This window comes from Asterias amurensis, chromosome 1, assembly GCF_032118995.1.
Source record: "Asterias amurensis chromosome 1, ASM3211899v1".
In the NCBI taxonomy this organism is placed as follows: Eukaryota; Metazoa; Echinodermata; class Asteroidea; order Forcipulatida; family Asteriidae; genus Asterias; species Asterias amurensis.
The window spans coordinates 16,793,877-16,810,737 of record NC_092648.1 but is presented as its reverse complement, the minus strand read 5'-3'; the positions used below and the strand labels follow the sequence as shown (position 1 = coordinate 16,810,737).

General features: G+C 41.0%; 2 protein-coding genes across 3 annotated transcripts in view; both read right to left on the bottom strand.

The window, feature by feature from the left end:
* LOC139947887 (TALPID3 protein-like) overlaps positions 1-16,861 on the bottom strand; it is a 108,398-nt gene that overhangs the window by 40,911 nt on the left and 50,626 nt on the right. The window lies entirely within an intron of this gene.
* LOC139947900 (probable E3 ubiquitin-protein ligase IRF2BPL) lies at positions 11,673-15,308 on the bottom strand. Its single transcript, XM_071945749.1, has one exon. It carries the CDS (start codon positions 15,012-15,014, stop codon positions 13,029-13,031), a length of 1,986 nt encoding a protein of 661 aa, XP_071801850.1. The 5' UTR covers positions 15,015-15,308; the 3' UTR covers positions 11,673-13,028.

The following is a 16,861-nucleotide window of genomic DNA, read 5'->3' as shown; positions in this document are numbered from 1 at the left end:
AAGAAGGCCTTTCCCAGAAGTACATAATAGTACATGTAGTACCAAACCAGTGTTCTTTCCGGATCCTTTGGACGTTTTCCAACAGGAAATCAAAAGTTTTTGTAACGAAGAGCCTGAGAACAATCAGTCTCCGTCAGGGAAAGCAGAACTTTTGTTGCTGTAATATATCGAGAGAGAGAGAGAGCATTGCGTGTGACCCAGTCCAGGAACACCCACACAAAACACCTTGACGGTGCTTGTGATTTATGAATCACTGCTCAACTCATTTCCAGACCAACACCACCAAACTGCACCACAACCAAATGGGTTCATTCATTCCCAACAAGGCTTCAAAAGGTCACGCAGCAGACTCAACTATATCCTACATGTGTTTTGCCTATCTGCCAAATCAAAAGAGTGGGCAGGGGATATTTTGTCTTCCCTTGAACTTTCACTTGAAAGATGTATTTCAGCACATAGTCTGATACATTTGTAACTGGAGCAAGATTTATAGGTTTGAAGTAAGCAGTTACTGACTAACATCAACAACCCAACCCACTTTCTAACCAGAGCATGCAAGATATATTTTTTAAAGGCCACAAAGTGCTAGTTTGTTATTGTCTTGAGAGCTTAAAGAGAAACTATTAGGAGAACTTTGCAGATGAAAGTACTTTTGTATTTGTTTCGTTGGTTTATAAGAGGGTTGCTTTAAGCAAGTCTAAAATTTGGGGCCCTTGCAGAGAGACGGTAGGAGAACTTTGAAGATGAAAGTACTTTTTTATTCGTTTCTTTGTTTTGTAAGAAGGTTGCTTTGTGCAAGGCCAAAAACTTGGGGCTAGGTCAGATTACTAGCTTAAAGTTTTGGGTTTAAGAAAGGTACAATAATGACAGCTGGAGAACTGGATGGACTGACAAATAAAAGGAATGGTCATTGAGAGAGAGAGAGAGAGAGAGGAATTGGAGATTGGATGAGAGGGATAAGGAAAAACACAGACATATAAGGAGCGACAGACAGCATGTTTGTAGCAAGAGAAGGGAATAAGACTGGATGATGGATGTATTCTTCAAAAACATCACACCACCTGTCATCGACTGAATAGAATATCGGGATCAAGCGGGAGCTTTGTCTGCTCTCTAGCGACAAATACATCCTGGGTGACCCCAGGGCTCGGCAGTGTGAGCACGATACCCTCCTATGACTTAATGCACGCACTTCCTGCGTCTGTTATGCAGGCAGTCTGGCTCCCGGGCATCTCTTTCCTTGAGTGGCACTACTGTGAATGAATGGATCTCGCCAACACACAACAGTTTATGACCCCTGAGGGGGTACAGGGTCAAAAGCTCTAGGTGTCACTTGATGCCGATATTGTGAGGGGGAAAAAGGGACAAACTACAGCGCAGCAATTTTCTTGTTTGCACTTACAACAACACCACATGCAATATCGTTTTAGTTTTTTTTTTTTTTTTCATAAAAGAGACATAATATTTCGACTAATCACATGTATTTGTCCAGAGGGCGTATAGTAACCCATGAATAGACTGTTGTGAATACATCATAGATCATGACAGAAGGCAATAAGAAAAAAAAACAGTGGGAGAAGTTGTAGTCACAATGCAGCTCAGTAGTTGATATTTCAGTTCAATTTAACCGATCAATTTATCATTAATTTTTACCTCAACTTTCTCCTCAGAAAAAAAAAAAATGGCCCAAGGCTCAGGGACTTAGATTTAATGATTTTATTAGTTCGATCAAATAAAACACACACAACATAAACTGACCAATGAAATGTTGGTGCTTTCACTGGACAGATGGGAACTTTTTCTTCAATGCTTTCCCCTCATCTCGTACTAACTTTGCTTCAAGCAAGCTTCCAGATCATTGGTCATTCTGTATTTGGGTTGTCAACATTGTGAAGCTCTTCGCTTTAATGTAAATATCAATGTCTTTTCTCCATGAGGGAACAATTTCGGCTCAAGAAGACGATGATGGTGAGGAGGATGATTAAGAAACAAGAAGACGACTGTTAAGAAACAAGATAAAACAGTGATGATGATGAAAAGAAGGATGGTTTTGAAACAAGAAGACGACAGTTAAGATACAAGGAGATGGTGATGTTAATAAGGAGGACAATAAAGAAACAAGAGGACGAGAGTTAAGAAACAAGAATACAGTGATGGTGAGGAGGACGATGTTTAAGTAAAAAGAAGATGATGATGATGAAGAGGAGAATGGTTAAGAAAGCAGAAGACGACAGGTAAGAAACAAGGGACGGTGATGGTGAGGAGGATGGTTGAGAAACAAGACAGCAGTAAAGAAACAAGCAGACAACAGTTAAGAACAAGGAGACGGTGATGATGGGGAGGATGGTTAAGAAACGAGAAGACGAAGGCTAAGTACGAAGCAAGAAGACGATGACGATGAGGAGGATGTCGAGAAACAAGAAGACCACAGTTAAGAAACAAGAAGATAGTGATGATGAAGAGAAGGATGGAATACGCTGATGATGGTAATAATGAGGAGTAGAAGAATCAGACTGAATGGATTAGGTTTTCCGACGAGGGTTCTCTCTGTCTGCATTGTGACGAGCACAGCAGCAACTCCCGATGGGAGTAAATTGGCCAAGGCTTTAGTGGCGACACAGGGTTACCTGTCCAGTGATCAAGGGCCCCCAAGCTAATATTCCCCTTCCCATCTCAACCAAAACTGCGAAGCCAATGGATTACCTCCAATCCGCTTAGTATTTGGGGGTGAACAGCATTGTGCATGTTGCTAATAACATGTACATTATTAATTTTGGCTTCACCCACATACACCGATGTGTGTTAGCACTGTTTACTCTGTAATTTCCCAGAGTTATGTGGAAAAAAAAATCACAGGCATATTACTCCGGGGCTTATTATACTTTTTGAAATGAGCATACTTCAAGAATAAGCCAATTGACTATACAACTGGGTGTAGTTTAGCACAAACTCAACATTGTAACTATCCAATCCTACTGACTAAAAATGATGTTACATTATTCTACACATATTGTTGTTTTAAGAAGCACAGTGATCAATATCTGAATCTGATATTTATTCAAAAAATTATTTCACTTGGCGGGCAATAGTACTTTATTTATGTTTTGAAAATCCATCTGAAGTTCAAATACTTGATTACAGTTAACAAACCCTCGACCCATCAGTAGTAACAGTTACACTCCAGATGCCTGTGATCTATTGTGTAAACCAAACAGTGCGAGCTTGCTGATATTTCTGCAACACGCACACAACAAGAAACACATATTTATTTTAATGAGGCCTGGCACAGGACAGGTCTGTTCTATCTTTCACTCTTCCCTGATCACATGACCCCACCTATTCCGTTCTGAGTCGCCGTTTCCTGACAACTTGTCAGGGAGGTGAATTCGTTATGAAGCATTCACCGAATACTGGCATGTAATAAACAGTCTACTTCACATCCCATGTACTGGTCGAGGGACTCTGGAACTCTTACTATAGGAAGCCACTTACATATCCCCCCCCCCCCCCACACACACACAGTCTTTCTTTGGAACAATCTCTCATCAGTGATTCTTTAAAAAGACAACAGAAATATTTCAAGGAAAAAATAGTGTACTACTCAGCCTCCTATTTAATTTAAATTTGTATTTTTTTGTAAATGTACAATTTTTGTAATTCAGCCTTGTGCTGCGAGGACAGTTTTTTTAATAAACCACTTTATCTATCTATGTATCTATCTAATATGATGTGACAAAATGTAAAATGTTTGGAGGAAAGTTCAATTGTTTGAGTTCAAGTTTTAGATAAGTAAATTGATCATGTATTGATTACTGACATTTCAGTTCTACTGTCTCCAAGTCCACTCAAAACCTCATTTAAATCATACTTTTTCATCGGCTTCTGAAAGAACATTTTTGTCAACAAGTATAGGGTATGACCCTGAACATGCTAGTATCGGATTCCCCAGACCAATAAATCAAATAAAGAATGACCTACTTTTTAATACAAATTCAACCCATGAATCTCAGAAAATGATTTAGTACTCAGTATCTATGTAATAAAAGATCATCTTATTTTTAGATTTTATGACATTTTGAAAGTTACCCCCACCACACGGATTAGGTTTCACGAAACCCATGAAATGAAAAATGAAAAAAGAGAAAGAGAGAAAGAGAGAGAGCGATATGTCGTTACATGGTCTGACCTGACTTTTAAACTCCCACACACATTTTTTTTTTGCCCAACTTCAACTCCTCATGAGTCGGTGAGACAGTGGCATACATGTCTTTGATAAACGGAGAAGGTTTCTGCATTGTAATGACACCAGAACTCTCAAAATTTGTTCGGGAATTCAACACGTTTTTTTTTTTTTTAATAACCTTGTCAGTCATAATTGGACAAACTAAAAATTAGAGATAAAGATTGTTGACAAGGTCCTCTAAACAGGTTCAACTTTTTTTCTTCTAAATTCAGGAGGGGATTGTTTAGTTCTCAAAGGTACAACTAGCCTGTGGGGTCCGATTGATCACGAGTAGAATCCTGGCCTTCTTCTGTTTAAAATGGTTTGGCAATTGACCAATGTAAGATGTCAAAAGAGACTTTAAAACAAACGAGATTGCAAAGCAAAGACAGCATCAATTATACACACATAGCAATGTTTTGAAAAAATGGATTGACTTTTGATTTTGTGAACAGCTGCATGTACTTTGACTGACATATAACCTTTTAATATTGCTTCTGTGAGATTGAGAAAAGATGTATCAGTCAGTGTCATAGCTTTAGACAACTTGGAATGACTTAAGTATGGCGTAAAGAGGACCTGTATGCTTCATTTTTGAAAGGACAAGGGCACCAAGGCAGTTTCTTCTTGGTCAAGGGCACCAAGGCAAAGACCAGGGGTCATGGAGGCAATCACCTCGTTGCCTCCGTGAAGTATCAGGCATGAATGCAAGCATCACCAGAATTCTGCCAAAGTGGCTGAGCTTCGTGGATCAGGGATGCAACAGGTTTTGTTGAAGAGGTTCTGTTATTTTGGGGAGGTATTCTTGGAGAAAACCCAAGGGATTTAAGCCAGGCTTCAGGAAGAGGAGGACACTTTTTCTAATTGAGGATATTCTCAGAAATATTAGTAAATGTAAACAAATCTAATTAAATCATTTAATGATATAAATGTTTTCATATTCTTCAAACTAAAAATGTACCAGGTGTAGGAATGAAACATACCAGACAAAAGGCGATTTTTGTTCTCTTCAAAAGATGCAATATTGGCTATTTTGGGGCAAATGTCACATAAGTTGGTCGGTAGTACAATGTTTCTTATTTGAACACCCCCGGTAAACAATCATGACTTCCACCCTTATCCTCTTAACATGAAACTCCTTGGGGGCAATTGCCCCCTTTTTTTCAATCATTCCGGATTTGCTACTTCCATTGGCAGCTGGTGAGTTCTTGGCAAGCTACACACACAGGAGAGCCAAGAGGAGAAAAGAAGAAGGGGGGGGGGAGAGACAGAGAAAGAGCGCGCCATTTATGGATAACAGGGGACCACGTGAAGCAGGGAGTGTTGTGACTGTGAGTGTACTTGCCACACAGGAAACCAATGTCTTCCTAGTCACAGCGGACAGGATGTTACATTGACTGAACCTCAACCTTTAACAGGACGGCAAGGTAGCCTCTCTAAATTGTTCCGAATGATTTGGGAGCCCCTCGTTGAGATGACCACATTCGCTCACATTGTTTTTCCGGCCATCAATCACAAATCTTCAGAATAGCCTAGTATGCTGTCACAACAAAAAGGAGAAAATGCATTCGTTGCCATACTTCTGTCAGTGTCTATGATCGTCCATTAACACTTTGACAAGTCTTAATATCCCTTGATTAGAATACCCAGGAACTGAAAAGACGGTAGTCCCACATTGCAATTTTCTTCTTGTTATTCTACTAAGTTGCTAATAAAAGGTCACAATTCTAATTCGCAATCTGATGAGAGAATACAGTCAACAATTGTCAGAGCAAATTTACATTATAAAGGGTTTAGATTTTCTATAGTATGCCTGACAAAATGAAACAAAGCCCTTAACTAAAAAAAGACTTCTATCATCCTGAGGCAGTTGAACATATTCTGAGCCTTGCATGTTCCTAAATACATTAATCTTACGTGCGAGGGATATAAAACTGTGCACTTAAAAGGGGTATCAACATTATAATGTGTATGAGACTCAAACAGTCTCTTGCACAAAGCCAATCAGAGTTTTAAGTAAAGGTACTTTCACCATGAGTATTTAAGTGTTGGTGTATATTTAAAGTCCAGTTCATGACTTCCAGTAGAAATTTTCAGTTAAGTAACAAGTATGGACTTTGAGTACAAGTATTTTGCAAGCCAAGTACAAGTACCATCTGAATGGTAATAGAGAAGTACTTGAGTACCAATAAGAAGTAAGAGTACCAATATCAAGTATGAGTACCAATAGATAGAAATACCACCAAGATTGAGTACCAAGTACCAAGTATGAGTACCAATACGAAGTACGACTATCAAGTACCAATACGAAGTAAGAGTACCAAAACGAAGTATGAGTACCAAGTATGAGCACCAATATGAAGTATAGGTACCAATAGAAGGAAATACTACCAAGATTGAGTACCAAGTATACCAATACAAAGTACGAGTACCAAGTACTAGTACCAAGTATGAGTACCAATACGAAGTACGACTATCAAGTACCAATACGAAGTAAGAGTACCAATACGAAGTATGAGTACCAAGTATGAGTACAATACCAAATATGAGTACCGAGATATGAGTACCAAGTATGAAAGAATACTACAACACTGAAGAATTACCAGTCACTTTTGTCTTTTTGTTTTCAGGAGTAATTCACTCACATCCCCTAGCCCCAGCACAAAACTAAAAAAACAAACAAAAATAGGATCCAACAGATGGAAGTCATTTGAAGCAAAATCATAAAAATGGGCCAGCAGGAAGACAAAGGAAATTTTTAAATCAGGGCCAGTGACTTGGCCACCATTTGTGGTCTGAAATTTGATACTGTCCAAATCCCACTGCCCCCCTTTTCTTTTATATCTATCCAACCATGATCCAACCATGCAACCTGTACTTCATCTTTAGCTTCAACAAAAACAAAATGAAGCTCATTTGACAGGTTTGTTACAATACTTCCTCTCTGCATTACAGCAATTGTTTTTAAAATAAATGCCTCATGTGTGATTAATGAATACAATACCTCCCTTAATCACCGCTGATAAAACGAGCATGTGGAAGTGACAGGCAATATCATCATCATGGTGACGACTTGAAAGCAGGTACCTTTTTGTTTTGACTGTGATTTTGAATTGCAAACAAGTTTTGTCTCCCTTCTCAGACTGGCAGGTCTGAAAGCTAACTGATCAGATGCAGAGGTGCGTAAAACAATGCCTCAAGTACACACTTTCATTAATGGACAGTGCAGCAGAGAGTGGATGGGAATAGGGAGCATCTTCAGGCAGCATCTTCAGGCAGCTACAAATGTTAGGGTATAGTTACAGGTGCTCACCGATGCTAAAAGGTACTCCGGGGACGGGGAAAAAATTGTTTGAATCCATCTTGATGGACAGTAAACAGAACAAACCTCTGCATGCTCACTATTAAAGGCATTTGGAATCGTTGATTATGTTAATCCTATATAAATGCTGATGATATAACAAAACTAAGATGTAAAGAATAATCCTTAATTGTAATACACCATCTAAAAAACCTATGTGGTAGAATTTTGTTTTAAACTCAGACTTTGGGGGACAAAAACATGTTACTTTGAGGACAAAACTATTCTTTAAAATGGTGAAAATACCACCGAAAGTTGCTAACCCAGTAACCTTTATTGTTATTATTTTAAAAAGTGATTACCAAACGTCGACCAGGCTATAGGCCAAACTTCCTTTTAATCATCAATGTATCTTAGTCGTTATTTTGAGATTGAAATCACAGCCCTAGGAATTTGATTTTCTTTCTTCCTCATTGTCACTTGAACGCTTTTATATCTACAAAAAAATATTTTAAAAAATCTGCTAAAAAGCATACGATTTATGAAAGCAACCCTAGTCGGTTCTAATTCGAAAACTAAGACCAACATTTTATTTCATTAAATTCTCAACTTATCATCGTCGGCAATTGCCCCCACTGCTGAGTAAATAAGATTGCCTGGTTGCTAGAATCTCGGCGCAAAGCCCAATGATTTCCGTCACTGGGCGGCGTCTTCACAATCCGTAAAACAAAAAACGGAAGTCGTTTTCAGTGATTTAACAAGAAATCTCCACCCTTTCAGTTGGTAATAATAATAATAATATCTAACAGCTTCCCGTGGTTAATTTTTTTCAGAGAACAATGACATGCAAAGCGATGCAGTTAAATAAACAAACGCGGGTAAAACTTACTAAAATAAAAAAAATTCAAAATTCAAAAGGAATTTCTTGTACATTAAAGGAACACGTTGCCTTGGATCGGACGAGTTGGTCTTTGAAAAGCGTTTGTAACCGTTTGCTATAAAATGCATATGATTAGAAAGATATTTTAAAAGTAGAATATAATGATCCACAGAAGTATCACTCGAAATTGCGTGGTTTTCCTTTTACCTCGTCGACTAACACGGTCGGCCATTTATGGGAGTCAAATTTTTGACTCCCATAAATGGCCGACCGTGTTAGTTCGCAAAGTAAAAGGAAAACCACGCAATTTCGAGGCAAACTTGTATGGATCATTGTATTCTACTTTTAAGACATCTTTCTAACCATATGCATTTTAAAACAAACGGTTAAAAACGCTTTTCAAAGACCAACTCGACCGGTCCAAGGCAACGTGTTCCTTTAAGTGACCGACATTCCACCTCAAAGTCCCAAGCGCTGACTGTCCGAAATGATTAAAATTAGTGAACAGCTCAGTGAGGCAAACGAGAGATAACTCATACAAAAAACCAGAGTTACGTTGAAGGAACATTTTAATAAAAAGGGATTTCTTACCTGCGACAAAATGAAGCAAGGACAAAAATAGGGTAAAAAGCTGAACCGCCGTAATCACGACACAATGGGGTTGCCATCGGGCAAAAGGCATAAGCGACTTCCGCCTCCAGCATGCTCGATGCCCAATATCATATAGGGGGGCGTATACAAACTGCAACCTAATTTGTGTTCTACCTGCTATTTATGTTCACTTGCACTTTTCGCCGGCGGTGGAAACTTCATACACCGGGATTATTTCATCTCAGGCTTCAGGGTGTGTTTTTCCCTTGCAGATGGTTTGAAGCCATCAACCTCGGACATCACATTATACCCGTGCCGTCAACTGAACAATTCTAGCTCCCGGCGATGCCTCCGCCATGATGAAAAGCTCAATAAAAGTGCAACTAGAGAATGGGTCATAAACACATGTCGTGTGTCCGATTATTTATAGAAGATGGTCAAAGGAAATAGAAGATGGTCAAAGGAAATAGAAGATGGTCAAAGGAAACAAATGACAGCCCTGGTGAGGAAATGAGAAGAGAGGAGAGGCAATTTGGGGAACTGTCAGGGAAGCATGTATAACAACAGTATATGGCGATCGACATCTTATTTATTTATACATTTGTTTTTGTTTTTTAAATCGGATGTCACTTGTGACATGAGCACTTTCAAGTTTGAAGTTCGAACTACTAGCCGCAAACGATGCATTTGCCAATGTGAAAAAGATTTCCCGCTCTTTATTATAAAGTGCTTTTGGCTGGGGCAAAATAAAAATAAACAAAATCCAATAGAAATGAATGCAACTACATGCGATGACATCTTTCAAATAAATGCAATCACGTTTTAATTAAAAACGCATGCGGTCCTTTGGGGAAATTGATTGGCGGGAATTTTCGTACGTAAAAGGACCGTAAAATAGAGTTTATGTTGTTGGCCTTTACAGAAATTGGCTGCAGTTTGCCATTACCGAATCTCAAGATTTGTCAAACGAAAAATACCGAACGATCTGCGAATGGACGGACATGTCTCTCTACATATCTAACAAGCGGAATCATTTACTAATCTTGACATTGCTCGTGCAGTATTGCATATAATTGACACCAACTGTCATCAACCTGACCCCTTGCCTCGACGTCACACCAGGTGCAACGGATGGGTTATCCATCCGCGATACATATCTCACCGTTATAAGGATGATATTTCATCTGCTTTATAATATTCGGAACTAGCTAATATTCGGTTCCTATCAGCAAAGCTACTGGATCCCCTTTCAGAGTGCATTGTTTCCCCATCACAAATTCACATGAATAGCTGTGGAACTACATCCCCAACCGCACCACCCGCTGTTCGTGATATTATGTCTTTCTGTTTCGCCAATATCAATACACTTGAATGTTATAATTGTGTCATATCAGATTATGTTCACCTCCATTGTGCATGTTTAGACAGTACTCTCCAGTTTATAACAACGTACAAAGGCCAACGATAAAGATAGATAACAAGAAATCCCTTGGATGTGAGCCAATTATATAGCTAACGTTTCTTCTTCTTTTTTATTTCTCTTTCAGCTGTTATAGCCCGAGGCAACGGTTTCACACAGCGTTCATTGCAGTTTTCTTCTGAAGACGAGCAGAGTACACTGTTCGAGACTAAACCGGACGTTTTCTGAGCCAACACTCCCCATGACATATTGAATACATGGTTGTACATCGCCTGCAAGTTTACTCCAGTATTATTTATAGTTTTGTTCTTCTTCATTTCATTCAGCAGATCTGGAAAGTTGGCAATCACACGCCCATTGTTTAATACATAATGATACACAGGAAACGTGCTTCGTAAAAAGTTTGGAATCAATGTCAACTTCCATTTTGTTCTTTTGGTTTTTTTTGCATGGCTGAACTGCACGCGCTAGTAGTTTGTGACTAGTTGCCAAAATTATCAGAAAACCTTTTTAGCAAAACGGTAAACATTGCGCACAGCAGGGCATGACTACAAAGTGTAAACAGCCCATGCAGAATCATGTGACGTCGGTGTATTTTGCACAACCTATAAGCCCCATGACTCATCGGCAGTTGACGGTGTCTATAAAAAGTGACGTCACCTTGATGGGACCTTCCTCGAATAAGAGCGATGTGTACGGTGAATACACATTGACAATCACAGGACGAGGGTAAAGGGTTAGATAAGGGGCGTCACATCCGTCCACGTCACTGGTGGCAGATTGCAAATGCCTGAATATATATTTTCAGACAATATTATTCATAAAGGCACTGTGCATATAGGCTGGCATCTGGCTGAATGTTGACAGCTATCATGTGAACATGTCACACGTATACACAGATCATACATGGCGTTATATATACGCAGTTTAAAATTTCATTTGATATTGACATGTATCTATTCAAATCATGCACATATTAAACGGCAAAGTGCTATATGAGAACCGAAGCAAGGTTGATAAAATATGGCAGGTCTCTCACCCTACGAAATGTATGTAATCCACGCAGGCAATATGTAAAAAAAAAGGGGTATATTACAATATGTCAGGGCCAACTTTTAAGCATTGCAATGTACAACTTGTCAGTCACTCGTAGTACAATATTGTCTAGTGAGTACCACCCCCCCCCCCCCCCCCGCCCCGAGTATACAAAATATGCAATTCGAAACAAACTACAACACAAGGAAATAGAACACACGCATAAAATGACAACCGAGCGGTTTTTTCTTTTTCAACAGGAAACTTGACATCGGTTTCCTGGTAGGCTACATGTTTTACTTCAAATCAAACAATACTTATTTAGTTTGTTGTCAGGACGTTACTATCATAACAAGCAAAATACAATGTGTACCAATTCAACAGAAATGACTAAGTGATTATGTCCCTACGTGGCCTTCAGGAAGTGGCTGACAGAAGGACTGGACAAAAAAAAAAATCAAAAGAAATCGACATCGTTCGTCAATAAACCCCGGGAAATCAACAAAAGTGTTTGACTGTGATTGTCATTACAGAGCGAGTATGATTTGAAGAAAATAGACCCCAAAAATAACGCCTGTTTTATCATTACCAATTAACAAAGTAATGTTGTAAAAAAGTAGGTTTTTTTTGTCAAATCATCCGGAAACGGCCCGGAAGCAATTTGATGGGTTCTAATTTGATTAAAACCATAATTGTCTGACGACAGCCAACGCCTTCACTGGATTCTGCCTGTTTAAGGGCACTGGGTACACTTAAAAAACAATGAGTCAATCACTGACAAAACCATCACCTTTATACATAAAGGCATACACCTTTACTAAACCAAAAAACTTCAAACTTATTCTACAAACATTTAACTGTATTTGTATTGAAGCCATTTCTTTGTTATCATCATGATAATCATTATCATATGAGTCAACATTCATGTTTAGCTGCTTTGAATTTAAATCCGTATCAACAAACATGGATAACGTTTAAACGGTTTGGGTAAAGTTTCAATGATTTGTGGATATTATTTTATAATACCGTAGGAACTTTGATTTTAACCTATCTTAGCACGACTTTCGTTTCCCCTTATATTTATTAACTTTAAAAACTGACAAGATCGTGCAAGCAAAATATGTTTTTTGTTTGTTGTTGTTGCAATCTATAATGGTACCATATGGTAAATGTGAATGAAGTTGTCATGCGTGGGGTACAATGTCAATATTACTGTGTGCACAAACATTACAATTATCAGACAGTAGTTTGTTGGTCATTATAAATTCTTCATCGATGGATAAATTGAACTCGAGATGTGAAGGATAAAATTTCGTTTTGCTTTTCATTACAACTCTTTAGAATACTATACATTAATTCGCATCTGTTGTTAAATCTATTTATACATTAACCAAAATATATATATTGTCTATTTTGTCATCTTTTCTTTGTTGTGTCGACACCAGCCGGCCATGCGCACATTCCAGCTGCGATTTCAAGCGCTGAATATCCACAGAAATGGTTTCAACTTTTAAGAATACTTTGTTCAACATTTCTTTTATAATCTACGAGTTTGTACAGTTACAGAGTTTGGAGTCATTCATGTGTCCCGTTCTTTTTTCACCTTCACTTCGTCCCCGAGTATCGTCGCTATCTCACCTTGCATGAAAGCCCATGGGGTGTTGGTGCCCACAAGGGGGCACTTTTGGCCGCTCGGGCAGTACACCTCGGCACCTGCCCCCTGTTTCTTTATGCTGTCCCTTGAGCAAGGAAAACAAAACTTGTGATTGCCCACGGAGGGGCACTGTACAAAGTGTGTGTCTTCTAAACGCTCGTGGCAAATGGTACACTTGAGTGTACTTATGGGTACAGAAGAGTCCGGGAGGTGACTTGTGTTTGAACTGATGCTGGTTTCAATGGGGTGTCCCTGGGACTGAGCAAGCTCTCTGCTTCGGTACAGGGCGCGGCGCTGAGCTTGAGTTGGGGAGTGGGGGCTCCGCTGAGTTTTGTCCGAAGATGTCCCGTTGTTGCTGGGGTTGCTAACCAGATTGGGCATGGAGTTGTCTGGCTTGTTTGGCGAAGTGGGGGTGCCGAGGTTGTCAGTGACTGACATGAGGGCGGCCATGGGTGAGGGGCCTCCCTGTGTGGAGCTACCCGTCTCCGGTGGAGTGCTCGATGTCGGATTGCTCAGAGGAGAGCCACCCGAGCTGGGAGGCCTGGAGCTAGAATTAAATCCAGTCGAGGCGATGGTGTGTTTCAATCCCTCACTCTGGTTCTGCAACCACTGTTGTCTCTGCTGTTGCACCTGTTCGTCCGTCAACTTTCCGGGAACTTCGGGGTCGGGTTCGGGGGATGCCTTGCGTTTCTTGGACTTGTGCGGCATGCCCGCCATCATCTGATTGGCTATGATGGTTGGCAAAACGGGACAGCTCGCGTCAATGTACGGCTGTGGCAACATATCTACGCTGACAACTTCTTTGAAGAAGCGTACAGCTTCGGGCAAAAGATCACCGAGTGTCCGCCAATCATTAGAACCGTGTTTCTTTTCATACTCCAGATATTTAAACCCTGACGAAAGTCCCTTCCCCATGTCTTTCAAACAATCGGAGTACATCTGTTTGGCTACACCAGAGGCACTGTGATACACTTTGTTCGATCCGCTCGGATATTCAATGAAAATTTTCAATTCATAATCCATACCTGGTTTGTAGGTAGCATCAAATGAAAACACACGACCTCTCCGGGTGTGATCTTTCTTGAATCTTACCTCAAACGGGGTGCAGTTGGAAAGTGTTGCCAGTGTTTGACGAACAAGTCCCGGGCGCTGTCCGTACGGGTCCTCAGACGTTGGCGTAATCCGGCGTTCGGCTGATTCAATAGGGAATGCAGATGAACCCACCTCTTTATCCTCTCGATCCCTGTCGCTTGAGCTCCGTTTATTTCTCATGGAGGCGGTAGAAGACACCGTGGACGGCGTTGGACCACCGGCAGTCGGTGCCACACTGTGCCTCGGTAAAACAGAAATTGTCCCCGGTGATGTTGACGTGTTCAGATGGTGAAGCAAACTCGGGGAGGGGTGAGGACCATGGTGGGGCAGCGATCTCCCCGGTCTACTCTCGCCAGACTCCTCGTTGATGTGATAGCCACTAGGGCCGTTGCTGAGTCTCTGTACGGTGGTGAAGTCGTGGATGCTCCTAGGCCGGCCGGGATCATGACCCAGGAAACGCTCAGCGTGGCTGGATAGCGACGCCGGTAGGGTCCTCGGGGATGGCTCCACATGATTCACGTTAACAGTTTCCAACAACGCACTGGGTCGAGGTGGAACGCTGGCCGATTGCGGCGGCATTTGACCGGGCTTTTGCAACTGGAAAGGTTTCGTATCTTGAAATCCATGTACACGTTTCATCTGCCTGGCAGACTCTATGACAAGTTCTATTCTTTCAACTCCTTCGTAGTTGACACAACCACGGCACACCGGCTCGGAGAAATCATGTAGCAGCGCCCATGGCGTGCGAGGCAGGTCACACAGATAGCAGTGTTGACGATGCATTCTGAGTTGCACCGATTGCGAGTACGATGATGACATGTCTAACGAATTGTACAATCCATACGAATCAAACTTCTGTCTTACATTGAAGTCGTGTCTCACACAGTTTCACACAGACTTTGTTGTCGAGTCGAATGGTTGAATGTTTTTCTTTGGCAGAACACACCAAAAATGTCCGCATACTTCACAAAATCAACAGGCACCTTTGCCGAAACTAACACAACTGTTTTCTGTCTGTCGTTTATGCGTACTCTAGCCTAGCCTAGCCAGATGGCAGCGCGGCAAAAAAGCCTCGTCGGGGCCGTGATAAACTCGACGACCACACATGCGCACTGCCCTCTGTGTACAGCGATATCACATGCCACGCATGACATTACAGACATACTAGTGATGACGTAGGCGACAGGAATGTGCAACGATAGACGTGCAATGCCCCGGGAAAGAAGGCTCAGGCTGACTCATTATAGGAAGAGGAAACACGAAACTGCAGCTCTCTCTGCTATTATTAAATGCGGCTCACGCGTTGTAGTCACCGCGATTGTGCTGGCTGCACACTCACATACACAGTCTAGTGGCCTTGCGCTGGGGCTAGGGCAGCTCCCGCCGGGTGGGCGGAGGATCCTGTGCTTCAATGCCAAACAAATCCAGCTCATTCAGCACGCGGGGCTGGGTCCCACAGTTCACAGTGAGTCACATCACACACGATACAAAACAACGGGGCTGGATGTCGTGAGCTGTTGTGGGACCCTCCGGTGTGCCGACTACAGCACGTACTGCCTTGTAATAAAAGACGGGCATGGCGATCCATCACCCGCGGCCAGCCGGCAGCTTGCTTTGATGACGGCGGGCTGGAATCCGATCTCACCGTGTGTAACCCTCGGCCACTGAGGAGTCTAAATACAGCTGTGGCCATGGTGACACACCGCCGTTCCTCAGTCAACGGACGATACCCCAGATTTTTAATAACAATTTTTTTTTCTGGAGTTTCTGATTGTACCGTGATTGTTCCAATGTTGGCACAGGTGAAACTTCACTTATATTTTGTTGTACCTTAGTAAAGAAATAAACATGAAAATGTGGGGCTTCATAACAAAATACTGCCCATACAAAAACAGTCAACCGGGTTCGATGTAGTGGATTTAATCTCCGACTGATTAAATGGGATTTTCCCTAAATAGCGTTTTCCTCCCGCTAAAACATCCTCGTCTTGCCTACGTTAAAGTCACCTGGAAATGGTATTTTTTCAAAATAAAGCTTTTGTCACTAACATATGTGTTTTGATGAGTGGAATGTGAATAAACAGTTAACTAAGGTTTTAAAAAATCAGTTCTTATGCTATTTACAAATTTAAGAGTAGACCCCGACCCGAGAGGGCGCTGTTCGTGACGTCAATCGAGGCAGACTTTGCCTGTAATGCGTACAGTAAACACAATTGCAAAGTACATGTACGGACCAAGTCGTGAGTTTGTACGTTTCAAAAAAAAAAATTGTTTTTTTCCGGCAATGCCGACCAGGTGTTTTGCTGCTGAATGCAGAAAAACACTTTTTGAAATGTACCAACTCACGACTTGGACGTACATGTACTTTGCACGTGTGTTTACTATACGCATTGCAGGCAAAGTCTGCCTCGATTGACGTCACAAAAGGGGTAGGCGGAGTCAGCCCCCCAAACAACTTTATATATTTTTTAAACATATAAATCGTGACAAACAATTACTAAAAAAAATTATTGTTCGTAAGCATATACTCTTATGTTTGAAAGAAAAGAAATTCTATTTCCAGGTGACTTTATTCTTCAGGCTCGCCTTTACGTAGTTAGTATCAACACCAACATCATACAAATATAAGTAAAGATACAATATCAAATGTAGCCTTGATCAAGGCGC

Bases quoted from the DNA above. Each gene is read 5' to 3' on its own strand.
- LOC139947900 (XM_071945749.1), bottom strand. From the start codon at position 15,014: ATGTCATCATCGTACTCGCAATCGGTGCAACTCAGAATGCATCGTCAA.